We start from the raw sequence: 27,229 nt of genomic DNA on the forward strand, positions 1-27,229 counted from the left end.
TGCCACCAATCACAACCCGACAAATATGGGAACTGCATTATTCAAGCCCGGGCCAGGAGGCCATTGCTACATTCCTTTCCCTGAGAACACTCAGTGACCACATGCAGTGTGTTTCTTAGTGAGGGAAAGTGTTTAACAACTGGTCATTCTGTCTTTGGAAGGTATCACTTATTTTTATTGTCGGATGTGCACTGTCGACCATTTCTGGGCTAATTTGCATTTGATAACAAGGGATCCCGTAAGCGGCAGAATAGGCTCAGGAAAGGGTCGCAAAGAGAGAGAGAGAGCAGAGAGAGAGAGCAGAGAGAGAGAGCAGAGAGAGAGCAAATAGAGAGAGGAGAGCAGAGAGAGAGAGCAGAGAGAGAGCAAATAGAGAGAGGAGAGCAGAGAGAGAGAGCAGAGAGAGAGAGCAGAGAGAGAGAGCAGAGAGAGAGCAAATAGAGAGAGGAGAGCAGAGACAGAGAGCAGAGAGAGAGAGCAGAGAGAGAGAGCAGAGAGAGAGAGCAGAGAGAGAGAGCAGAGAGAGAGCAAATAGAGAGAGGAGAGCAGAGAGAGAGCAAATAGAGAGAGGAGAGCAGAGAGAGAGCAGAGAGAGAGCAAATAGAGAAAGGAGAGCAGAGAGAGAGAGCAGAGAGAGAGCAAATAAAGAGAGGAGAGCAGAGAGAGAGAGCAGAGAGAGAGCAAATGGAGAGAGGAGAGCAGAGAGAGAGCAAATAGAGAGAGGAGAGCAGAGAGAGAGAGCAGAGAGAGAGCAAATAGAGAAAGGAGAGCAGAGAGAGAGAGCAGAGAGAGAGCAAATAAAGAGAGGAGAGCAGAGAGAGAGAGCAGAGAGAGCAAATAGAGAGAGGAGAGCAGAGAGAGAGAGCAGAGAGAGAGCAAATAGAGAGGAGAGCAGAGAGAGAGAGCAGAGAGAGAGCAAATAGAGAGAGGAGAGCAGAGAGCAGAGAGAGAGAGAGCAGAAAGAGAGAAAATAGAGAGAGAGCAAAAGGAGAGAGCAGAGAGAAGAGAGAGCAGAGTAGAGAGAGAGCAGAGAGAGAGCAGAGAGAGCAGAGAGAGAGCAAAAAGAGAGAGCAGAGAGAGAGAAGAAAAAGAGAGAGAGAGCAGAGAGAGAGCGAGAGCAGAGAGAGAGAGAGCAGAGAGCAAATAGAGAGAGAGTGCAGAGAGAGCAGCGAGAGAAGAGAGCAGAGAGAGAGAGAGCAGAGAGAGAATAGAGCAGAAAGAGAGCAGAGAGAGAGCAGAGAGAGAAGAGCAGAAAGAGCAGAGAGAGAGAGCAGAAAGAGCAGAGAGAGAGAGAGCAGCGAGAGAAGAGAGCAGAGAGAGAGCAGAGAGAGACAGCAGAGAGAGAGCAGAGAGAGTCAGCAGAGTGAGAGCAGAGAGAGAGAGAGCAGAGAGAGAGAGAGCAGAGAGAGAAGACAGCAGAAAGAGAGCAGAGAGAACAGAGAGCAGAAAGAGCAGAGAGAGAGAGCAGAAAGAGAGCAGAGAGAGCAGAGAGAGCGAGAGCAGTGAGAGAAGAGAGCAGAGAGAGAGAGAGCAGAGAGAGACAGCAGATAGAGAGAAAGCCCTTGAATTTAATTGAATTGAGAGGAGAGAGAGCAGAGAGAGAGAGAGCAGAGAGAGAGCAGAGAGAGACAGCAGATAGAGAGAGGAGAGAGCAGAGAGAGAGCAGAGAGAGAGCAGAGAGAGAGAGCAGAGAGAGAGAGCAGAGAGAGAGAGCAGAGAGAGAGAGCAGAGAGAAACAGCAGAAAGAGAGAGGTGGAAAAGCGTGAAGAGATCTGCAGAGATGAGACAAGAGGAAACGTACACAGGAATTGTAATGAACTAGGACTAGAGGCTGATAAACTAAAACAGCACCAACCACACTGATCACTTATCGCACGCATTTTGCTGCTATCGTTCATTACCATTAGTAGCCTATATTAGAGAAACGTGAAGTTTTAAATGAAATCAGTTTGTTAAAAGGGGTGATTTTTAACGGGACGATTGATGACTACAACCATTAAACTAGTAGCAGTTTAAAGGATCGTTTAAAAAACTAAATGTGGAGCAGATTGTTATAAACGTTTTATTCTATTTATCATTTACACATCAAATCAGGAAACTTATCAAAATGTATCGGGTTTCTGTCCATATCGCCCAGCTCCAGTATAACACATCAAATCAGGAAACTTATCACGATATATCGGGTTTCTGTCCATATCGCCCAGCTCCAGTATAACACATCAAATCAGGAAACTTATCACGATATATCGGGTTTCTGTCCATATCGCCCAGCTCCAGTATAACACATCAAATCAGGAAACTTATCACGATATATCGGGTTTCTGTCCATATCGCCCAGCTCCAGTATAACACATCAATGGATGCAGATGGTTTTTGTCCATATCACCCAGCTCCAGTATAACACATCAATGGATGCAGATGGTTTTTGTCCATATCACCCAGCTCCAGTATAACACATCAATGGATGCAGATGGTTTTTGTCCATATCGCCCAGCTCCAGTATAACACATCAATGGATGCAGATGGTTTCTGTCCATATCACCCAGCTCCAGTATAACACATCAATGGATGCAGATGGTTTTTGTACTGAATCTACGTCCTAAAGTGACTTGTCAGTACGGCTGAACGTCGTGACGTTCGTAAACAACATTTATACCATCTCCTGGATCTGCTGGTTGGAAGGGTTTTGGTAGAAGAGAACTGAGGAGCATTCTCAACTGGTTGGTCATGTGTTCTGTTGGACTTTTTTTGTTTTTTGTTTTCTTCCTGTAAGTTCGGGGTCCTCCATGTGTCTTCCATGTGTCCTCCATGTGTCCTCCATGTGTCTTCCATGTGTCCTCCATGTGTCTTCCATGTGTCCCCATGTGTCCTCCATGTGTCTTCCATGTGTCCCCCATGTGTCCTCCATGTGTCTTCCATGTGTCCTCCATGTGTCTTCCATGTGTCCTCCATGTGTCCCCCATGTGTCTTCCATGTGTCTTCCATGTGTCCTCCATGTGTCCTCCATGTGTCCTCCATGTATCTTCCATGTGTCCTCCATGTGTCCTCCATGTGTCCTCCATGTGTCCTCCATGTGTCCTCCATGTATCCTCCATGTGTCCTCCATGTGTCCTCCATGTGTCCTCCATGTGTCCTCCATGTGTCTCCCACGTGTCCTCCATGTGTCCTCCATGTGTCCTCCATGTGTCCTCCATGTGTCTCCCACATGTCTCCCATGTGTCTTCCATGTGTCTCCCACATGTCTCCCATGTGTCTTCCATGTGTCCTCCATGTGTCCTCCATGTGTCTCCCACATGTCTCCCATGTGTCTTCCATGTGTCCCCCATGTGTCCTCCATGTGTCTCCCACATGTCTCCCATGTGTCTTCCATGTGTCCTCCATGTGTCCTCCATGTGTCTCCCATGTGTCCCATGTGTCTCCCATGTGTCCTCCATGTGTCTTCCATGTGTCCTCCATGTGTCCTCCATGTGTCCCCCATGTGTCCTCCATGTGTCCCCCATGTGTCCTCCATGTGTCTCCCACATGTCTCCCATGTGTCTTCCATGTGTCCTCCATGTGTCCTCCATGTGTCTCCCATGTGTCCTCCATGTGTCCTCCATGTGTCCTCCATGTGTCCCCCATGTGTCCTCCATGTGTCTCCCACATGTCTCCCATGTGTCTTCCATGTGTCCTCCATGTGTCCTCCATGTGTCTCCCACATGTCTCCCATGTGTCTTCCATGTGTCCTCCATGTGTCCCCCATGTGTCCTCCATGTGTCTCCCACATGTCTCCCTTGTGTCTTCCATGTGTCCTCCATGTGTCCTCCATGTGTCTCCCACATGTCTCCCATGTGTCTTCCATGTGTCCCCCATGTGTCTTCCATGTGTCTCCCACATGTCTCCCATGTGTCTTCCATGTGTCCTCCATGTGTCCTCCATGTGTCCTCCATGTGTCTCCCACATGTCTCCCATGTGTCTTCCATGTGTCCTCCATGTGTCCTCCATGTGTCTCCCATGTGTCCCATGTGTCTCCCATGTGTCCTCCATGTGTCTTCCATGTGTCCTCCATGTGTCCTCCATGTGTCCCCCATGTGTCCTCCATGTGTCTCCCACATGTCTCCCATGTGTCTTCCATGTGTCCTCCATGTGTCTCCCACATGTCTCCCATGTGTCCTCCATGTGTCCTCCATGTGTCCTCCATGTGTCCCCCATGTGTCCTCCATGTGTCTCCCACATGTCTCCCATGTGTCTTCCATGTGTCCTCCATGTGTCCTCCATGTGTCTCCCACATGTCTCCCATGTGTCTTCCATGTGTCCTCCATGTGTCCTCCATGTGTCCCCCATGTGTCCTCCATGTGTCTCCCACATGTCTCCCATGTGTCTTCCATGTGTCCTCCATGTGTCCTCCATGTGTCTCCCACATGTCTCCCATGTGTCTTCCATGTGTCCCCCATGTGTCCTCCATGTGTCTCCCACATGTCTCCCATGTGTCTTCCATGTGTCCTCCATGTGTCCTCCATGTGTCCTCCATGTGTCCTCCACATGTCTCCCATGTGTCTTCCATGTGTCTTCCATGTGTCCTCCATGTGTCCTCCATGTGTCTCCCATGTGTCCCATGTGTCTCCCATGTGTCCTCCATGTGTCTTCCATGTGTCCTCCATGTGTCCTCCATGTGTCCCCCATGTGTCCTCCATGTGTCTCCCACATGTCTCCCATGTGTCTTCCATGTGTCCTCCATGTGTCCTCCATGTGTCTCCCACATGTCTCCCATGTGTCCTCCATGTGTCCTCCATGTGTCCTCCATGTGTCTCCCACATGTCTCCCATGTGTCTTCCATGTGTCCTCCATGTGTCCTCCATGTGTCTCCCACATGTCTCCCATGTGTCTTCCATGTGTCCCCCATGTGTCCTCCATGTGTCTCCCACATGTCTCCCATGTGTCCTCCATGTGTCCTCCATGTGTCCCCCATGTCCAAGCAGAACCAAACACAACTCACCTCCTAGTGGCCAGGATTCAGAACTGTTTGTAATAGAAGACTGAATTAAAGGTGAAGGAACAATAAAGTTGATTCAAAATACAACGCTTGCTCTCCTTGATATTTCCACAACAGCTGGTATTCAAACTTTTTCAGCCCATTTCTTCCGTCAGAATGTCTAAAGACATTTTCCCCAAATCGAATGACCTTAAAAATCGGTACATTTTGATTATTACATCAACAAATAATCTTAAATTCATTACATTTTCACCTCTCATCAAAATGAAAAGAAATCAATAAATACAGTTACTCAAAAAAAAAATTTATTTTTATTTTATTTAAATGATCTTTCTCAAAAACGTATATATTTGTATATATTGTCCCATACAATAATGTGTACTCTTATTTTTTGGTTCCAATTTATAACATTTTAGTATCTTTTTTTTTTGGGGGGGGGGGTGACCCCACTGCAGTTCCTGGGTCACGACCCTGACTTTGAATACCTCTGCACTAGAGTGACATTGAGGGTCTAATGAATGAACTGAAGAACTAAAAAGGTCAAACACCTGACAGGATGCCTTGTTTCCATGGTGATGACGATTCCTTCTTCTTGGTTCCCTTTCCGCATTCTGAGCATATTCTTGAAGCACCTCTCAGTGTCAACACGAGGGAGATGCATTCTAGGTCAGAATGATGCTCAGAACAGAGATAAAAAACTAATATAAACTCAGCAACAAAAAAAAGAAATGTCCTCCACTGTCAACTGAGTTTATTTTCAGAAAACTTAACATGCGTAAATATTTGTATGAACATAACAAGATTCAACAACTGAGACATAAACTGAACAAGTTCCACAGACATGTGAATAACAGAAATTGAATAATGTGTCACTGAACAAAAGTGGGGGGGTCACAAATCAAAAGTAACAGTCAGTATCTGGTGTGGCCACCAGCTGCAATAAGAACTGCAGTGCATCTCCTCCTCATGGACTGCACCAGATTTGCCAGTTCTTGCTGTGAGATGTTACCCCACTCTTCCACCAAGACACCTGCAAGTTCCCGGACATTTCTGGGGGGAATGGCCCTAGCACTCAACCTCCGATCCAACAGGTTCCAGACGTGCTCAATGGGATTGAGATCCGGGCTCTTCTTGCAGGAAATCACGCACAGAACGAGCAGTATGGCTGTGATGGCATTGTCATGCTGGAGGGTCATGTCAGGATGAGCCTGCAGGAAGGGTACCACATGAGGGAGGAGGATGTCTTCCCTGTAACGCACAGCGTTGCGATTGCCTGCAATGACAACAAGCTCAGTCTGATGATGCTGTGACACACCGCCCCAGACCATGACGGACCCTCCACCTCGATCCCGCTCCAGAGTACAGGCCTCGGTGTAACACTCATTCCTTCGACGATAAACGCGAATCCGAACATCACCCCTGGTGAGACAAAACCGCAATTCGTCAGTGAAGAACACTTTTTGCCAGTCCTGTCTGGTCCAGCGATGTTGGGTTTGTGCCCAAAGGCGACGCTGTTGCCAGTGATGTCTGGTGAGGACCTGCCTTACAACAGACCTACAAGCCCTCAGTCCAGCCTCTCTCAGCCTATTGCGGACAGTCTGAGCACTGATGGAGGGATTGTGTGTTCCTGGTGTAACTCGAGAAGTTGTTGTTGCCATCCTGTACCTGTCCCGCAGGTGAAATGTTCAGATGTACCGATCTGTGCAGGTGTTGATACACATGGTCTGCCACTGTGAGGACGATCAGCTGTCTGTCCTGCCTCACTGTAGCGCTGTCTTAGGCGTCTCACAGTACGGACATTGCAAGTTATTGCCCTGGCCACATCTGCAGTCCTCATGCCTCCTTGCAGCAGGCCTAAGGCACCTTCACGCAGATGAGCAGGGACCCTGGGCATCTTTCTTTTGGTGTTTTTCCAGAGTCAGTAGAAAGGCCTATTTAGTGTCCTAAGTTTTCATAACTGTGACCATAATTGCCTACCGTCTGTAAGCTGTTAGTGTCTTAACAACCGTTCCACAGGTGCATGTTCATTAATAGTTTATGGTTGATTGAACAAGCATGGGAAACGGTGTTTAAACCCTTTACAATGAAGATCTGTGAAATTATTTGGATTTTTACTAATTATCTTTGAAAGACCGAGTCCTGAAAAAGGGCTGTTATTTAATATTTTTTTTAAATATATATTTAAAGAAAAGATGTGCGGATGAAAGGATACTAACCTTTGACCTTAGTGATGACGGTGCCGGCAGCCCTGAGGATGTCTACAGAGTTGAGGGTCTGGTGTTTGCCGATGACAGACTTGAGAACACGGAGCAGCTCCCTCAACCGCTCCTGTACCCGCTGAGGGAGTCCCTCGTGGCTTTCTGGAAGAGAGGACAAGGAGAAATAGATCTGTCAAGTAACACTTTTTTTAAAAATTAAAAACAGATGAGAAAGAATAACAGATCTGTCAAGTAAGTATATTAACATAGGAAAGAAATCTGAAACAATAATGAATGCACCACAGTCACCAAGCACAAACTCCTAAATATGTCAGGTGACGGTTCCCCACTGTGAAGCCCGAAGGAAAGATAATCACCACCCAGCCTGTTAGGTCTAACTGTTTTGTAGTGAATTATAGTACGAATATTTAAAAAAAAAATGTTCATTTGGATTTTTTGTTGTTGAAAAGTTTGGAATTTCAACAACTATAGATTCTAGACTACATATCAGCCATATCTGTGAGGGATCAGAACTACGACCGGTTCCATTGTGACCCATCGGCAGAGAGGACACAACGCATGGCATTCTTCTTAGTGTTTACTTTACCAGCACCCACATTAGGGACAGCAATAACGGAGGGAGTCTTTAGATAAAGATTATCTGTCTCTGGACTGCGGTTGTGGAAGACAGGAAACTAAAGTAGTTGTGGTTGAGAGAAGGTGTTTGTAATGAAACTATTCCACTTTAGCCAACTCGTAAAAAAAAAAAGATTTGACTTGTTTTGTTTTAAACAGTAACACAATATCTCACTGTACAGAGCAACAAGTGATGATTAGGTTAAGTAACTGGCCTCAACTAACCAATCAGGTGATAGGCTAGTACTAGTATAGACTAAGAGTAGGCTAGTCTGTCTTTACGGATCTCCCCTGAATTATAATTTCACTACAAACAGTCTTGACGGATCCCCCCTGAGTTATCCTTTCACTACGAACCGTCTCCACGGATCTCCCCTGAATTCTAACAGGGTTGTTGACAGCTACACAGTGGGCAGAAACAGCTGAAACGGGAGGGGATGTTGTCTTGTCTCTGTGTGCAGTAATCTGTTGTGGGTCTAGGGATTGGGCGCCAGACAGTAGGTGAGTTCATGTCTCACCACCTAGGACTGACGATATGAAACAACAGAGCGGTCTGTTTTTCTACCCTCTGCAGATACAACTGCACTAGGAGGATGAGCGAAGAGACGGAATGTATTGGAAAGGCAATGGAATTACAGTGGGAGTGAAAACTAGGAGAGCCAGCGTGTGTGTGGGGGGGGGCAGAGTCCAACACGCCACCCCCCCCCCCCTCCCCCCTCTCTCTCTCACACACACACACATACATATATACAGTCACACACACACACACACACACATACAGTCACACACATACACACACACACACACAGGCATGGTGTCCACCCATATACAGAGGAAATGTTCAGTATTTTCAGAAAATATTTTGGGTGGAAGTGGTTGAGGTGAACTCATGAACCTGAATGACAGTGTCATTACAGACAAAATGACACACCTTAGTATTAGTAACACAGCATGCAGAAATGGGTGGGCTTCTAAAACACAGTGCTGCTAGTTTATAGAGAAACTTCCTGCACAGAAACATGATGAATCCACAGGCTAGCACTCCGCACGAGAAGAGAACAGCCGTGAGACTAAGAGAAACATCCTCCAGTCAAACAAAATTAGGCCTAATCTACCCTCCTCCTTCTCCTATTCTTCCTCCTCATCCTCCCCCTCTTCCTCCTCCCTCAGCTCTTGTGTTCCATTTAAAGGAAGTAAGGGAGATAATTGGCTAGGCTAAACCTTTGAACATAAATTGGCTGACCCTCCACCCACCCTCCTTGGCTGGACTAGTCACTACAACTCCCTGGACTGGTCACTACAACTCCCTGGACTGATCACTACAACTCCCTGGACTGATCACTACAACTCCCTGGACTGGTCACTACAACTCCCGGGTCTAGTCACTACAACTCCCTGGTCTAGTCACTACAACTCCCTGGTCTAGTCACTACAACTCCCTGGTCTAGTCACTACAACTCCCTGGTCTAGTCACTACAACTCCCTGGTCTAGTCACTACAACTCCCTGGTCTAGTCACTACAACTCCCTAGTCTAGTCACTACAACTCCCTGGACTGGTCACTACAACTCCCTGGGTGAGTCACTACAACTCCCTGGACTGGTCACTACAAATCCCTGGGCTGGTCACTACAACTCCCTGGGCTGGTCCCTGGACTAGTCACTACAACTCCCTGGTCTAGTCACTACAACTCCCTGGTCTGGTCACTACAACTAACTGGTCTAGTCACTACAACTCCCTGGGCTAGTCACTACAACTCCCTGGACTAGTCACTACAACTCCCTGGGCTGGTCCCTGGACTAGTCACTACAACTCCCTGGGCTAGTCACTACAACTCCCTGGACTAGCCACTATAACTCCCTGGGCTAGTCACTACAACTCCCTGGGCTAGTCACTACAACTCCCTGGGCTAGTCACTACAACTCCCTGGGCTAGTCACTACAACTCCCTGGGCTAGTCACTACAACTCCCTGGGCTAGTCACTACAACTCCCTGGGCTAGTCACTACAACTTCCTGGACTGGTCACTACAACTCCCTGGGCTGGTCACTACAACTCCCTGGGCTGGTCACTACAACTCCCTGGGCTGGTCACTACACCTCCCTGGGCTGGTCACTACAACTCCCTGGGCTGGTCACTACAACTCCCTGGACTGGTCACTACAACTCCCTGGACTGGTCACTACAACTCCCTGGGCTGGTCACTACAACTCCCTGGGCTGGTCACTACAACTCCCTGGGCTGGTCACTACAACTCCCTGGGCTGGTCACTACAACTCCCTGGGCTGGTCACTGTTCTGTTTTAATCTCCACCCGGCACAGCCAGAAGAGGACTGGCCACCCCACATAGCCTGGTTCCTCTCTAGGTTTCTTCCTAGGTTTTGGCCTTTCTATGGAGTTTTTCCTAGCCACCGTGCTTCTACACCTGCATTGCTTGCTGTTTGGGGTTTTAGGCTGGGTTTCTGTACAGCACTTTGAGATATCAGCTGATGTACGAAGGGCTATATAAATACATTTGATTTGATTTGATTTTTGATTTGGGCTGGTCACTACAACTCCCTGGGCTGGTCACTACAACTCCCTGGACTGGTCACTACAACTCCCTGGGCTGGTCACTACAACTCCCTGGGCTGGTCACTACAACTCCCTGGACTGGTCACTACAACTCCCTGGACTAGTCACTACAACTCCCTGGACTAGTCACTACAACTCCCTGGACTGGTCACTACAACTCCCTGGGCTGGTCACTACAACTCCCTGGACTGGTCACTACAACTCCCTGGACTGGTCACTACAACTCCCTGGACTAGTCACTACAACTCCCTGGACTGGTCACTACAACTCCCTGGGCTGGTCACTACAACTCCCTGGACTAGTCACTACAACTCCCTGGACTAGTCACTACAACTCCCTGGACTGGTCACTACAACTCCCTGGGCTGGTCACTACAACTCCCTGGACTGGTCACTACAACTCCCTGGACTGGTCACTACAACTCCCTGGACTGGTCACTACAACTCCCTGGACTAGTCACTACAACTCCCTGGACTGGTCACTACAACTCCCTGGGCTGGTCACTACAACTCCCTGGACTAGTCACTACAACTCCCTGGACTAGTCACTACAACTCCCTGGACTAGTCACTACAACTCCCTGGGCTGGTCACTACAACTCCCTGGACTAGTCACTACAACTCCCTGGACTGGTCACTACAACTCCCTGGACTAGTCACTACAACTCCCTGGACTAGTCACTACGACTCCCTGGACTAGTCACTACAACTCCCTGGACTAGTCACTACAACTCCCTGGACTAGTCACTACAACTCCCTAGGGTGGTCTCTAAACCATATTGTTTACATGAAGACCCCTTGCTGACACAACCGAGGGCACCCTGTCTTTTGGTTCTGTGTGTGTGTGTGTGTGTGTGTGTGTGTGTGTGTGTGTGTGTGTGTGTGTGTGTGTGTGTGTGTGTGTGAGTGTGTGTGTGTGTGTGTGTGTGTCGAGTGAGATATCTGACCCCCCTAAGCCACCCATGCTTCCCGCTCAGTCTGTCTAATGTTTGTTTACCCCCAGATCAGGCCCTTGGCGATACCCCTGCCTGCTCGTCTAAACCCTGACCAGAGTCGATTCCAGTCACATTCCTGTACAAATGTACATGGAAATCCTCCGTCCACAGGAATGCAATTCAATTTCGGTTTTGGTTTGTTCACACCCAGATCAGGCCCTTGCCTCTCAACTTGATCCTCTGCTCAACGTACCCGACACACACCCCTCCTCTTCCAAGGGAGTAGTCTCGGTGTTAACCAGAGTTGAGGTTTGCTCATGTCTCTATAGGAATGCAATTCAATCCCTGAATTGGCTGGGCCTGTTATTGCTTTGCTGTCTAAGAGGAAAAACCTCTTCACTATCTGAGAAAGAGAGGAAAAAAGATAAGACTTTGCAATGTTATAATGAACTCCTAACTAGACTATAAATGACCTTGAGTTACGCATTTCAAATGTGTGTCATCGAACATAAAGGAGTGCTAAAGTTCCGTGTAAAAGGACCCATGAACCAACACCATCTGAAGTTCATAGGCACTCCTCCCATGAGGTGTACAATTAAAACCTATATAGTTTTTGTTATATTAAGTTTAAATATACATTTTTCCTAAAATTTAGAAATAAGCAAAAAAGGCTTGAGTTCTGGTCAAACATTCTCTACTATTAGTTGACTAAATATCATAACATTTAGATTTTCATTCTGCTGAAATTATTTTCATTCTGTAAGTTTAATAAATCAGACACAAGAGGTATGTGGCAGGGTCTACAGTCAATTACAAAGAGAAAACCAGTCCCGTCGTGGACCAGGATGTCTTGCTCCCAGACAGACTAAATAACTTTTTTTGCTCGCTTTGAGGACAATACGGTGCCACTGACCGCCCCGTAGCACTCACTTCCGTCACCATGAAGTGCTTTGAGAGACTAGTCAAGGACCATATCACCTCCACCTTACCTGACACCCTAGACCCACTCCAATTTGTTTACCGCCCCAATAGGTCCACAGACGATGCAATCACAACCACACTGCACACTGCCCTAACCCATCTGGAAAAGAGGAATACCTATGTGAGAATGCTGTTCATCGACTACAGCTCAGCATTTAACACCATAGTACCCTCCAAACTCGTCATCAAGCTCGAGGGAGGGAGCAGCCCCCTATCCACATCGACGGGACAGTAGTGGAGAGGGTAGTAAGTTTTAAGTTCCTCGGCGTACACATCACGGACAAACTGAATTGGTCCACCCACACAGACAGCATCGTGAAGAAGGCGCAGCAGCGCCTCTTCAACCTCAGGAGGCTGAAGAAATTCGGCTTGTCACCAAAAGCATTCACAAACTTCTACAGATGCACAATCGAGAGCATCCTGTCGGGCTGTATCACCGCCTGGTACGGCAACTGCTCCGCCCACAACCGTAAGGCTCTCCAGAGGGTAGTGAGGTCTGCACAACGCATCACAGAGGGCAAACTACCTGCCCTCCAGGACACCTACACCACCCGATGTCACAGGAAGGCCATAAAGATAATCAAGGACAACAACCACCCGAGCCACTGCCTGTTCACCCCGCTATCATCCAGAAGGCGAGGTCAGTACAGGTGCATCAAAGCTGGGACCGAGAGACTGAAAAACAGCTTCTATCTCAAGGCCATCAGACTGTTAAACAGCCACCACTAACATTGAGTGGCTGCTGCCAACACACTGACACTGACTCAACTCCAGGCACTTTAATAATGGAAATTGATGGAATTGATGTAAAAATATATCACTAGCCACTTTAAACTATGCCACTTTGTTTACATACCCTACATTACTCATCTACTGCTATGACGTTCTGTACCATCACTCAGTCATATATCTTTATGTACATATTCTTTATCCATTTACACTTGTGTCTATAAGGTAGTAGTTTTGGAATTGTTAGCTAGATAACTCGTTGGTTATTACTGCATTGTCGGAACTAGAAGCACAAGCATTTCGCTACACTCGCATTAACATCTGCTAACCATGTGTATGTGACAAATAAATTTGATTTGATTAGATTTCTCTCTCTCGCTCCATCTCTCCCTGTCGCTCCATGTCTGCCTGTCTCTCTCTCAATTCAATTCAATTCAATTCAAGGGGCTTTATTGGCATGGGAAACATATGTTAACGTCGCCAAAGCAAGTGAAGTAGATAAGTAGAAATAAACAAATATGTGTCTCTAATATGGTTAAAGGACACAAGATAAAATAAATAAGCATAAATATGGGTTGTATTTACAATGGTGTGTGTTCTTCACTGGTTGCCCTTTTCTCGTGGCAACAGGTCACAAATCTTGCTGCTGTGGTGGCACACTGTGGAATTTCACCCAGTAGATATGGGAGTTTTTCAAATTTGGATTTGTTTTCGAATTCTTTGTGGATCTGTGTAATCTGAGGGAAATATGTCTCTCTAATATGGCCATACATTGGGCAGGAGGTTAGGAAGTGCAGCCCAGTTTCCACCTCATTTTGTGGGCAGTGAGCACATAGCCTGTCTTCTCTTGAGAGCCATGTCTGCCTACGGTGGCCTTTCTCAATAGCAAGGCTATGCTCACTGAGTCTGTACATAGTCAAAGCTTTCCTTAATTTTGGGTCAGTGTAACGGTTTTCTGTATGAGAAGGAGAGTCGGACCAAAATGCAGCGTGTAGATTGCGATCCATGTTTTAATGAACAAACGTAAAACACGAATCAATGCAAACACTACAAAATAAAGAACGTGATGAACGTAACGAAAACCTAAAACAGCCTATCTGGTGAAAAAACACATAGACAGGAACAATCACCCACAAACACACAGTGAAACCCAGGCTACCTAAATATGGTTCCCAATCAGAGACAATGACGAACACCTGCCTCTGACTGAGAACCATATCAGGCTGAACATAGAAATAGACAAACAAGACATGAAACATAGAATGCCCACTCAGATCACACCCTGACCAAACAAAACATAGAAAATACAAAGTAAACTATGGTCAGGGTGTGACAGTCAGTCACAGTGGTTAGGTATTCTGCCACTGTGTACTCTCTGTCTAGGGCCAAATAGCGTTCTAGTTTGCTCTGTTTTTTTTGTTAATTCTTTCCAATGTGTCATGTAATTATCTTTTTGTTTTCTCATGATTTAGTTGGGTCTAGTTGTGTTGCTGTCCTGGGGCTCTGTGGGGTGTGTTTGTGTTTGTGAACAGAGCCCCAGGACCAGCTTGCTTAGGGGACTCTTCTCCAGGTTCATCTCTCTGTAGGTGATGACTTTGATATGGAAGGTTTGGGAATCGCTACCTTTTAGGTGGTTGTAGATTTTAACGTCTCTTTTCTGGATTTTGCTAATTAGCGGGTATCAGCCTAATTCTGCTCTGCATGCAATATTTTGTGTCCCCTTGTTGTACACGGAGGAAATTTTTGCAGAATTCTGCATGCAGAGTCTCAATTTGATGTTTGTCCCATTTTGTGAAGTCTTGGTTGGTGAGCGGACCCCAGACCTCACAACCATGAAGGGCAAATGGGTTCTATAACTGATTCAAGTATTTTTTGCCAGATCCTAATTGGTATGTTGAATTTTATGTTCCTTTTGATGGCATAGAATGCCCTTCTTGCCTTGTCTCTCAGATCGTTCACAGCTTTGTGGAAGTTACCTCTGGCACTGATGTTAAGGACAAGGTATGTATAGTTTTTTGTGTGCCCTAGGGCAATGGCGTCTAGATGGAATTTGTTTTTTTGGTCCTGGCGACTGGACCTTTTTTGGAACACCATTATTTTGGTCTTACTGAGATTTACTGTCAGGGCCCAGGTCTGACAGAATCTGTGCATAAGATCTAGGTGCTGCTGTAGGCTCTTCTTGGTTGGTGACAGAGGCACCAGATCATCAGCAAACAGCAGACATTTGACTTCAGATTCTAGCAGGGTGAGGCCGGGTGCTGCAGACTTTTCTGGTACCCTCGCCAATTCGCTGATAAATATGTTGAAGAAGGTGGGGCTTAAGCTGCATCCCTGTCTCACCCCACGGCCCTGTGGGAAGAAATGTGTGTGTTTTTTTGCCAATTTTAACCGCACACTTGAAGTTTGTGCATATGGATTTTATAATGTCATAAGTTTTACCCCCAACAGTCGAAGGCTTTTTTGAAATCAACAAAGCATGAGAATACTTTGCGTTTGTTTTGGTTTGTTTGTTTGTCAATTAGGGTGTCTCTCTCTCTCTCTCTCTCACCCTGTCTCTCTCTCTCTCACCCTGTCTCTCTCTCTCTCACCCTGTCTCTCTCTCTCCCTGTCTCTCTCTCTGTCTCTCTCTATCCCTGTCTCCCTCTCTCCCCGTCTCTCTCTCTCTCTCTATCCCTGTCTCTCTCTCTCTCCCCCCATTTCTCCCTGTCTCTTCCTCTCTCTCCGTCTGTCTCTCTCTCTCTCTCTCTCCCCATTTCTCCCTGTCTCTTCCTCTCTCTCCGTATGTCTCTCACGCTCCATCTCTTCCTCAATTGTGTTGTTTTTTCTATTAGAAAAGTGTGATCTTGAAAACATGAAGAAAAAAAACTGGGAAAACAAAACAGAGAAACCGTAATTTGAAGAAAAAAAATGTAACAGATTTTATAGTTAATTACCATGGAATTACACATCTCAGATACAGCATTAGACAAAACCCATACTGTAATCTAAATCTTCTTCCATATGCCTGTGGTCTTGTTGAGTCCTTTGTGATAAAGCCAATCTGGAGCCAGTGATACTGCAGCAGGCCAGGCTGTTGAGTTGAAGAAGCCTCAGGCTCCCCCCCCCCCCCTTGGCTTACAACAACATACAATCAACTGGCCTGTCTTGACCTGCCTATTCTCTCTACACTAGTCCATCTACAGCCTTCCAGCACAGTCAAGCCTGTTGAGTGGTGACACACACACACACACAGTCACACACAGTCACACACACACACATAGTCACACAGTCACACACACACAATAATAGTTTAGCTCAGTGAGTCATTGAGTTTCAGAAAAGGCATTTCTCCAATCGAATTCTAAAGGGCCAAATGTTCCAAATGGAACCCTATTCCCTACATACTTCCAGAGCCCCCATGGACCCTGGTCAAAAGTAGTGTACTGGCAAGGGAATAGGGGCATTATATGGGACCCCGAGTTACTTCAGGGATTCTTACTCTCCGTTGCCTTTCTCTGCTTGTCAATTTCAGGCAGTAAAGGAGACCGAAAGAGAGAGAGAGACAGAGACAGACACAGAGAGAGACACACAGAGACAGATACAGAGAGAGACAGAGAGCGAGAGACAGAGAGAGAGACAGAGAGAGAGAGAGAGAATGAGAGAGAGAGAGACAGAGAGAGAGAGAGAGAGAGAGACAGAGAGAGAGACAGAGAGAGAGACAGAGAGAGACAGAGAGAGACACAGAGAGAGACAGAGAGAGAGAGAGAGAGACAGAGAGAGAGACAGAGAGAGAGACAGAGTGTGTGTGTGTGTGTGTGTGTGTGTGTGTGTGTGTGTGTGTGTGTGTGTGTGTGTGTGTGTGTGTGTGTGTGTGTGTGTGTGTTTCAACACTAATGCTTTTTACAGTTGCACTTCAGGCCTTAGTCTAAGGCAAACATCTTGGTGTTTGTGGTCTGAAACCTGTTCACTCCTGTATCAGCCGTTGTTGAATCAATTCAAACATCTGGAGTTTATCTGGTCCTTTGTGAGCCTTTAGCCTACAGGGAGAGAGTGTGTTGTTGAAGGGGGGAAAAAAACAAACATCTTTCAGCGTTCAGGTCAGAGGTCAGTGTCAGAGTCAGTGTGTGTGTCAGTGTCTGTGTCAGAGTCAGTGTGTGTGTCAGTGTCAGTGTGTGTGTCAGTGTCAGTGTCAGTGTCAGTGTGACTATGCATGCGCCAGCAGTATCCTAGAAAATGTATTACAAATCTCCTTTGGAAAAAACACACAAAAAAAAACTATCTGGTGCCTCAAGTGACAACTTAGCAACACTCAGCCTAATAAGGTCTGGTGGTTTACAGTCTAGACCCAGAGAGAAGAGGCTTACTGGGCCTAAATCACATCTAAATCACATTTTATTTGTCACAATGTCGCCGAATAAAACCTTACAGTGAAATGCTTACTTACAGGTCCTTAACAAACAATGCAGTTTTAAGAAAATACACAAATAATTAAAAAGCAGCAGTAAGATAACAATGTGGAGGCTATATACAGGGTATTACGGTACAGAGTCAATGTGGAGGCTATATACAGGGTGTTACGGTACAGAGTCAATCTGGAGGCTATATACAGGGTATTACGGTACAGAGTCAATGTGGAGGCTATATACAGGGTATTACGGTACAGAGTCAATGTGGAGGCTATATACAGGGTATTACGGTACAGAGTCAATGAGGAGGCTATATACAGGGTATTACGGTACAGAGTCAATGTGGAGGCTATATACAGGGTGTTACGGTACAGAGTAAATGTGGAGGCTATATACAGGGTGTTACGGTACAGAGTCAATGTGGAGGCTATATACAGGGTGTTACGGTACAGAGTCAATGTGGAGGCTATATACAGGGGGTACCGGTACTGAGTCAATGTGGAGGCTATATACAGGGGGTACCGGTACTGAGTCAATGTGGAGGCTATATACAGGGTGTTACGGTACAGAGTCAATGTGGAGGCTATGTACAGGGGCACCGGTACAGAGTCAATGTGGAGGCTATATACAGGGTGTTACGGTACAGAGTCAATGTGGAGGCTATATACAGGGTGTTACGGTACAGAGTCAATGTGGAGGCTATATACAGGGTATTACGGTACAGAGTCAATGTGGAGGCTATATACAGGGTATTACGGTACAGAGTCAATGTGGAGGCTATATACAGGGGGTACTGGTAACGAGTCAATGTGGAGGCTATATACAGGGTGTTACGGTACAGAGTCAATGTGGAGACTATATACAGGGTGTTACGGTACAGAGTCAATGTGGAGGCTATATACAGGGTGTTACGGTACAGAGTCAATGTGGAGGCTATATACAAGGTGTTACGGTACAGAGTCAATGTGGAGGCTATATACAGGGTGTTACGGTACAGAGTCAATGTGGAGGCTATATACAGGGGGTACCGGTAGAGAGTCAATGTGGAGGCTATATACAGGGTGTTACGGTGTGGAGGCTATATACAGGGGGTACCGGTAGAGAGTCAATGTGGAGGCTATATACAGGGTGTTACGGTACAGAGTCAATGTGGAGGCTATATACAGGGGGTACCGGTACAGAGTCAATGTGGAGGCTATATACAGGGTGTTACGGTACAGAGTCAATGTGGAGGCTATATACAGGGTATTACGGTACAGAGTCAACGTGGAGGCTATATACAGGGTGTTACGGTACAGAGTCAATGTGGAGGCTATATACAGGGTGTTACGGTACAGAGTCAATGTGGAGGCTATATACAGGGGCTACCGGTACAGAGTCAATGTGGAGTCTATATACAGGGTGTTACGGTACAGAGTCAATGTGGAGGCTATATACAGGGTGTTACGGTACAGAGTCAACATGGAGGCTATATACAGGGTGTTACGGTACGGAGTCAATGTGGAGGCTATATACAGGGGGTACCGGTACAGAGTCAATGTGGAGTCTATATACAGGGTGTTACGGTACAGAGTCAATGTGGAGGCTATATACAGGGTGTTACGGTACAGAGTCAATGTGGAGGCTATATACAGGGTATTACGGTACAGAGTCAATGTGGAGACTATATACAGGGGGTACTTGTACAGAGACAAAGTGGAGGCTATATACAGGGTGTATTGGTACAGAGTCAGTGAGGAGGCTATATACAGGGTGTTACGGTACAGAGTCAATGCGGAGGCTATATAGTCTGTCTGTTTACTGTCTGGATCGTTTGCCATCTGTGTTACTGTCTGTATTAGGGTATTTCTTAAAAAAATAGTCCGGAATGTGTGGTGTCTGGAGTCCGGACCGTGTGGTGTCTGGAGTCTGGACCGTGGGGTGTCTGGAGTCTGGACCGTGTGGTGTCTGGAGTCTGGACCGCGTGGTGTCTGGAGTCTGGACCGTGTGGTGTCTGGAGTCTGGACTGTGTGGTGTCTGGAGTCTGGACTGTGTGGTGTCTGGAGTCTGGACTGTGTGGTGTCTGGAGTCCGGACTGTGTGGTGTCTGAACCGTGTGGAGTCCGGACTGTGTGGTGTCTGGAGTCTGGACCGTGTGGTGTCTGGAGTCTGGACCGTGGGGTGTCTGGAGTCTGGACCGTGTGGTGTCTGGAGTCTGGACCGCGTGGTGTCTGGAGTCTGGACCGTGTGGTGTCTGGAGTCTGGACTGTGTGGTGTCTGGAGTCCGGACTGTGTGGTGTCTGAACCGTGTGGAGTCCGGACTGTGTGGTGTCTGGAGTCTGGACCGTGTGGTGTCTGGAGTCCGGACCGTGTGGTGTCTGGAACGTGTGGTGTCTGGAGTCCGGACTGTGTGGTGTCTGAACCGTGTGGTGTCTGGAACGTGTGGTGTCTGGAGTCCGGACCGTGTGGTGTCTGGAGTCCGGACCGTGTGGTGTCTGGAGTCAGGACCGTGTGGTGTCTGGAGTCCGGACCGTGTGGTGTCTGGAGTCCGGACCGTGTGGTGTCTGGAGTCCGGACCGTGTGGTGTCTGGAGTCCGGACCGTGTGGTGTCTGGAGTCCGGACTGTGTGGTGTCAAGACTGTGGCGTGTCTGGACTGTGGGGTGTCTGGTCTAGAGGTGTGTCTGGACTGTGGGGTGTCTGGTCTAGAGGTGTGTCTGGACTGTGGGGTGTCTGGTCTAGAGGTGTGTCTCCTCTCTTAACAAGGAAAAAGGAGAGGAAAAGGTGGAGAGGAGGAACAGGACATCACAAATTAGGATGAAACACACACACACACACACACACACACACACACACAAACACACACACACACACACACACACACACACACACACACACACACACACACAAACACACAAACAAACTGTGAACTGTCTAGAAATTATTAGAAAGACTCCACCTCTAGACCTCATTGACCGTCCACAGCAACCTGATCTACAACAACAGAATCTACCTCTAGACCTCATTGACCGTCCACAGCAACCTGATCTACAACAACAGAATCTACCTGTAGACCTCATTGACCGTCCACAGCAACCTGATCTACAACAACAGAATCTACCTCTAGACCTCATTGACCGTCCACAGCAACCTGATCTACAGCGACAGAATCGACCTAAACCAGGGGTGTCCAACATGTAATTCGAACAGCCCACCTATGAGTATTTGCTAATCAATTCTCAAAGTACATGCATTATTTCATGTGTTCCATCGCAAACTGTTATAAACACAAAGCTCCCGGCTACTATCCAATCAAAGCCAAATAGACATCATCCCATCCCTGGTTGGCCACTGTTTCTCTTAAAAAGCAAAACGCAACACAACATCTGCCAATGAACTTCCAGCAATACTTCCTGTCCGTCTGTTTGGTTAGCACGTTTTGTCTACCGTACGTCGCCATGGTAGCGATGTTAATGATAACCGGTGTCTTGTGGGTAAAACAGAAAGACTTTCCCCATAACCTTCACAATTAAATGTACATTTCAAATGAGGTTTACCTGACAGAACTACAGTAGGCTATATCATGAATGTTTGTATCAATTGGGTGCCAACTGCAATTGTTTTTGCAAACTCTGTCATGACATGTTCTACTGCCTAACAGCAGAAACATTGCTAGACCGACACATTCCTTTCTTGCTAGATGAGCAATTAAAGGGTAATTACACACAAAAAACATCTAAATTACATTTTGGGGGGGGGGGAGAATAAGAAATGGACATGGATTGAGAACCTACACGCCCCTACTTCTCCCTCATGCCACTACACTGGAGGCAAATGTTAAAGGCTGTGGCTTCTGGCCCTGTTGTAAAAACTATTTTACAGCCAGATGAATTCCATAACTACTAAACAAGAAACAGACAAACAGCTACGTCACCCATATTCAAGAACAAACCAATTCCCAATTCTTATTTTTAGTTATTTATCTGTTATTTTACCAGGTAAGTTGACTGAGAAAACGTTCCCATTTGCAGCAACGACCTGGGGAATAGTTACAGGGGAGAGGAGGGGGATGAATGAGCCAATTGTAAACTGGGGATTATTAGGTGACCGTGATGGTTTGAGGGCCAGATTGCGAATATAGCCAGGACACCGGGGTTAACACCCCTACTCTTACAATAAGTGCCATGGGATCTTTAATGACCTCAGAGAGTCAGGACACCCGTTTAACGTCCCATCTAAAAGACGGCACCCTACACAGGGCAATGTCCCCAATCACTGCCCTGGGGCATTGGGATATTACTTTAGACCCGGGGAATGATCTATAGAGGCCCTATGATCTGGAACTCACTCCCACTTGATTTTGCCAAGCTATCTGTAAGGACAGACGCTGGGAGACGAGAAGCAAGTACAGGGAGTGAACATTTAAAAAATAACCGATATGAAACAAGGACAGAGTCTAGACAGGGGAAACATAACGACAATATTGCTGACACGGGGATCAAACCGAGGAACAGACAGATATAGGAGGGGCAATCACCAAAGTAATGGAGTCCAGGTGAGTCCAAAGACGCGCTGGTGACAGGTGTGCATATTGATGGGCAGCCTGGCGCCCAAAAGTGCCAGGGAGGGGGTGCGGGAGCAGGTGTGACAGTACTGGGCGAGCCTGACTGGCCAGTCGAGACATGGGAGTCGGCGAGCCGGCTGAGGCATGGGAGCCTGACGAGCCGGTTGAGGCGTGAGAGCCTGACGAGCCAGCTTCGGCACGGGAGCCTGACGAGCCGGTTGAGGCATGACGTAGGGTGGGAGCCTGCCGAGCCAACCGAAGCAAGGAAACTTCTCAAGCCAGCTAAGGCGTGGAAGCCCGACGAGCCGGCTGTGGCAACCCCGGTTCCTTCGACAACGGCACCCGGACCTGACGTCACCAACAAAAAAAACCTGATGCGTCAAATTGTGGTGTCAGCATTCTGTAAGGACAGACGCTGGGAGACGAGAAGCAAGTACAGGAAGTGAACATTTAAAAAATAACCGACAAGGACAGCGTCTGGACAGGGGAAACATAACAACAATAGTGCTGACACTGGGATCAAACCGAGGAACAGACAGATATAGGAGGGGCAATCACCAAAGTAATGGAGTCCAGGTGAGCCCAAAGACACACTGGTGCGCATAACGATGGTGACAGGTGTGAATAATGATGGGCAGCCCTCAAGCACCAGGGAGGGGGAGCGGATGCAGGCGTGACCACTATCCCCGTCGGTGTAAAAATATATAATCTAAGAGGCACCGCAGGTCCATCGCAGGTCTGCACCCCCCAAGTAGCTTGACTTTCTGTTTAGATGCTCTATTCCTTTATCTCTTTAGCATCTAGTTTTTATGTTATTGTTTGTTTGTCCACACGGCTGAATCTGAGTGATTAATGACCAATGGGAGGGGGTGTTACTCGACAAGCAATTTTAGGCTCTTTTCCTCTCCCGCACATACTGATGATGTTTTTTTCTCACCGTGTACAAACCGTCTTTCTATTTGTGCAAATAAACTAAAGTGTGGTTTTGTAATTGACAGAGGGATATTGTCTGTGGCTTCTGACTAGGCTTGGGCGATGTCCTCTTTATACCATATACCGAAGTATTTCAAAATACAGACGGTATGACTTTCAAAAACTGTCAAAAAATATATAAAAAAAAAAAAATATGTTGTAATATTTTTTGCCGTGCTATAAATTAAATATAACTATAAGAAGTCTAAGACGTCTAAAAATGAATTATATCCACCTCAGGAATCCAGCATTTGGTTTGTTAACGTGCTAGCTAAGTGGCTAGATGTCAAGATCAAGCTTCCTGGTTACAGCAGAGACATTCCATCTCCTCCTGGATCAACGTCCCTGTTGCCTAAATTATTTTGTGCGTCAAAAAAATAGCGCCCCTCGTGTGCACTTCTGGTAATACCGTATACTCCGGGAATGGTATTATATGCCGGTGTGACAATCTGGACACCACCCAACCATACTTCTGACCCTGTTGTGAAGTGTGGTTTTCTAATAGTTCTAATAGGAAAAACCAACTGTATGCAATGCATCACAAAATATGCAGGATGTGTCCAAGAGCTGGGTTAAGACTGCGAGAGGATCCCTGTGGACTGTAGCCTGGCCTGGGGTGCGTCTAGGGGTCTAAGCCACTGCCTCTGGAGCAGATGCACTCTGTACTAGAGGCTGACACAGGGGAACAGGATCCCTGTGGACTGTAGCCTGGCCTGGGGTGGGTCTAGGGGTCTAAGTCACTGCCTCTGGAGCAGATGCACTCTGTACTAGAGGCTGACACAGGGGAACAGGATCCCTGTGGACTGTAGCCTGGCCTGGGGTGCGTCTAGGGGTCTAAGTCACTGCCTCTGGAGCAGATGCACTCTGTACTAGAGGCTGACACAGGGGAACAGGATCCCTGTGGACTGTAGCCTGGCCTGGGGTGGGTCTAGGGGTCTAAGCCACTGCCTCTGGAGCAGATGCACTCTGTACTAGAGGCTGACACAGGGGAACAGGATCCTTGTGGACTGTAGCCTGGCCTAGGGTGCGTCTAGGGGTCTAAGTCACTGCCTCTGGAGCAGATGCACTCTGTACTAGAGGCTGACACAGGGGAACAGGATCCCTGTGGACTGTAGCCTGGCCTGGGGTGGGTCTTGGGGTCTAAGTCACTGCCTCTGGAGCAGATGCACTCTGTACTAGAGGCTGACACAGGGGAACAGGATCCCTGTGGACTGTAGCCTGGCCTGGGGTGGGTCTAGGGGTCTAAGTCACTGCCTCTGGAGCAGATGCACTCTGTACTAGAGGCTGACACAGGGGAACAGGATCCCTGTGGACTGTAGCCTGGCCTGGGGTGCGTCTAGGGGTCTAAGCCACTGCCTCTGGAGCAGATGCACTCTGTACTAGAGGCTGACACAGGGGAACAGGATCCCTGTGGACTGTAGCCTGGCCTGGGGTGCGTCTAGGGGTCTAAGTCACTGCCTCTGGAGCAGATGCACTCTGTACTAGAGGCTGACACAGGGGAACAGGATCCCTGTGGACTGTAGCCTGGCCTGGGGTGGGTCTAGGGGTCTAAGTCACTGCCTCTGGAGCAGATGCACTCTGTACTAGAGGCTGACACAGGGGAACAGGATCCCTGTGGACTGTAGCCTGGCCTGGGGTGGGTCTAGGGGTCTAAGCCACTGCCTCTGGAGCAGATGCACTCTGTACTAGAGGCTGACACAGGGGAACAGGATCCCTGTGGACTGTAGCCTGGCCTGGGGTGGGTCTAGGGGTCTAAGTCACTGCCTCTGGAGCAGATGCACTCTGTACTAGAGGCTGACACAGGGGAACAGGATCCCTGTGGACTGTAGCCTGGCCTGGGGTGGGTCTAGGGGTCTAAGTCACTGCCTCTGGAGCAGATGCACTCTGTACTAGAGGCTGACACAGGGGAACAGGATCCCTGTGGACTCTAGCCTGGCCTGGGGTGGGTCTAGGGGTCTAAGCCACTGCCTCTGGAGCAGATGCACTCTGTACTAGAGGCTGACACAGGGGAACAGGATCCCTGTGGACTGTAGCCTGGCCTGGGGTGGGTCTAGGGGTCTAAGCCACTGCCTCTGGAGCAGATGCACTCTGTACTAGAGGCTGACACAGGGGAACAGGATCCCTGTGGACTGTAGCCTGGCCTGGGGTGGGTCTAGGGGTCTAAGTCACTGCCTCTGGAGCAGATGCACTCTGTACTAGAGGCTGACACAGGGGAACAGGATCCCTGTGGACTGTAGCCTGGCCTGGGGTGGGTCGAGGGGTCTAAGTCACTGCCTCTGGAGCAGATGCACTCTGTACTAGAGGCTAACACAGGGGAACGGGATTCCTGCTGGATTGGGAGTGAAGTTCAGGACAGGAACTTCTCCCTTCTCCCAACAGTAACACGCGTTCTTCTGTCTTCAATCACTATTAAAACAATTAGAATAGGCCTTTATCAGCTGGGCAGGCAATGAAAAGTACTGTAGCTAGCTAACAGCTAACAGGAGGGCAGGCAATGAAAAGTACTGTAACTAGCTAACAGCTGGGCAGGCAATGAAAAGTACTGTAGCTAGCTCACAGCTAACAGCTTGGCAGGCAATGAAAAGTACTGTAGCTAGCTAACAGGTAACAGGTAACAGCTGGGCAGGCAATGAAAAGTACTGTAGCTAGCTAACAGGTAACAGGAGGACAGGCAATGAAAAGTACTGTAGCTAGCTAACAGCTAACAGCTTGGCAGGCAATGAAAAGTACTGTAGCTAGCTAACAGCTAACAGCTGGGCAGGCAATGAAAAGTACTGTAGCTAGCTAACAGGTAACAGCTGGGCTGGCAATGAAAAGTACTGTAGCTAGCTAACAGCTAATAGCTGGGCAGGCAATGAAAAGTACTGTAGCTAGCTAACAGGTAACAGCTGGGCTGGCAATGAAAAGTACTGTAGCTAGCTAACAGCTAACAGCTTGGCAGGCAATGAAAAGTACTGTAGCTAGCTAACAGCTAACAGCTGGGCTGACAATGAAAAGTACTGTAGCTAGCTAAATCAAATCAAATCAAATGTATTTATATAGCCCTTCGTACATCAGCTGATATCTCAAAGTGCTGTACAGAAACCCAGCCTAAAACCCCAAACAGCAAGCAATGCAGGAGTAGAAGCACGGTGGCTAGGAAAAACTACCTAGAAAGGCCAAAACCTAGGAAGAAACCTAGAGAGGAACCAGGCTATGTGGGGTGGGATTTGATTTGATTTGAGGAACCCAAAAGGACATAAGCGGTCGCTTAGGGCCCCAGGCAGACAGAGGGCCCCTGACCAAATCTCACTTAGGGCCCCCAAAAGACTAAAGCGAGCTCTGTATTCTGATTCATGCTTGTTAAAATGAATACGGTACAGGACAGGAGTGATTTTTATCGGGACCGGACAAGAAAGTTGCCGGGTTAATTATTTGAGAGGACAGAACAGGAATTAATTTGAACTCTACTCTACACTGTTGCCAGAATGGGCCAACATGAATCCGGCGCACTGCTCTTCAGTTATTTTCTTCTCCAACTTTAACCTCTCTATCCAACAAAAATGATTTTTTTTAAAGACTGGCAGGAGCCTGTTTAAAGCCCGTCTTTTAGAGAGAGCTTTGTGCAGGCTTCACACCATGCTACAAGCGACACTGACATGTCACAATACGAACAGAATAACACAAGAGCCAGCATGTGCCTCTCTTAATCTCTATTTCAATTGAAAGAGCTTTATTGACATGGGAAACATGTGTTAACATTGCCAAAGCAAGTGAGGTAGATAATATACAATACAAGTTAAATCAACAATGCAAAATTAACAGTAAACATTACACATACAGAAGATCCAAAAGAATAAAGACATTTTAAATGTCATATTATGTCTATATGCAGTGAGGTAACGATGTGCAAATAATTAAAGTACAAAAGGGAAAATAATTACAAATAAATATGGGTTGTATTTACAATGGTGTGTGTTCGTCACTGGTTGCCCATTTCTTGTGGCAACAGGTCACACATCTTGCTGCTGTGATGGCACACTGTGGTATTTCACCCAGTAGATATGGGTGTTTATCTTACAGCCCAGTACATTACTGACACCAAGCTTCCTGTCATACAGGACCCTATATACCAGGCGGTGTCAAGAGAAAGCCCCAAAAAATCGTTAAAGATTCCAGTCACCCAAGTCATACGACTGTTCTCTCTGCTATCCTACAGCAAGCGGTACCGGAGCGCCAAGTCTAGGTCCAAAAGGCTTCTTAACAGCTTCTACCCCCAAGCCATAAGACTCCTGAACATCTAATCAAATGACTACCCAGACCCCTCTTTTAC

At 47.4% G+C, this 27,229-nt stretch overlaps 1 protein-coding gene across 7 annotated transcripts in view; it reads right to left on the reverse strand.

Annotated features, from left to right (window-relative positions):
• Positions 1-27,229, reverse strand: part of LOC110530853 (rho GTPase-activating protein 29) — a 104,772-nt gene that overhangs the window by 68,175 nt on the left and 9,368 nt on the right. For all 7 annotated transcript variants that reach the window (XM_090182926.1, XM_036986629.2, XM_090182928.1 and 4 more), the window contains exon 3: positions 7,189-7,332. In XM_090182926.1, coding sequence (XP_090039052.1) covers positions 7,189-7,332 — 144 coding nt within the window. The remainder of the gene's footprint in view (positions 1-7,188; positions 7,333-27,229) is intronic.

Source organism: Oncorhynchus mykiss, chromosome 8 (genome assembly GCF_057628025.1).
Source record: "Oncorhynchus mykiss isolate SJ-2025 chromosome 8, ASM5762802v1, whole genome shotgun sequence".
NCBI classification, from domain to species: domain Eukaryota; kingdom Metazoa; phylum Chordata; class Actinopteri; order Salmoniformes; family Salmonidae; genus Oncorhynchus; species Oncorhynchus mykiss.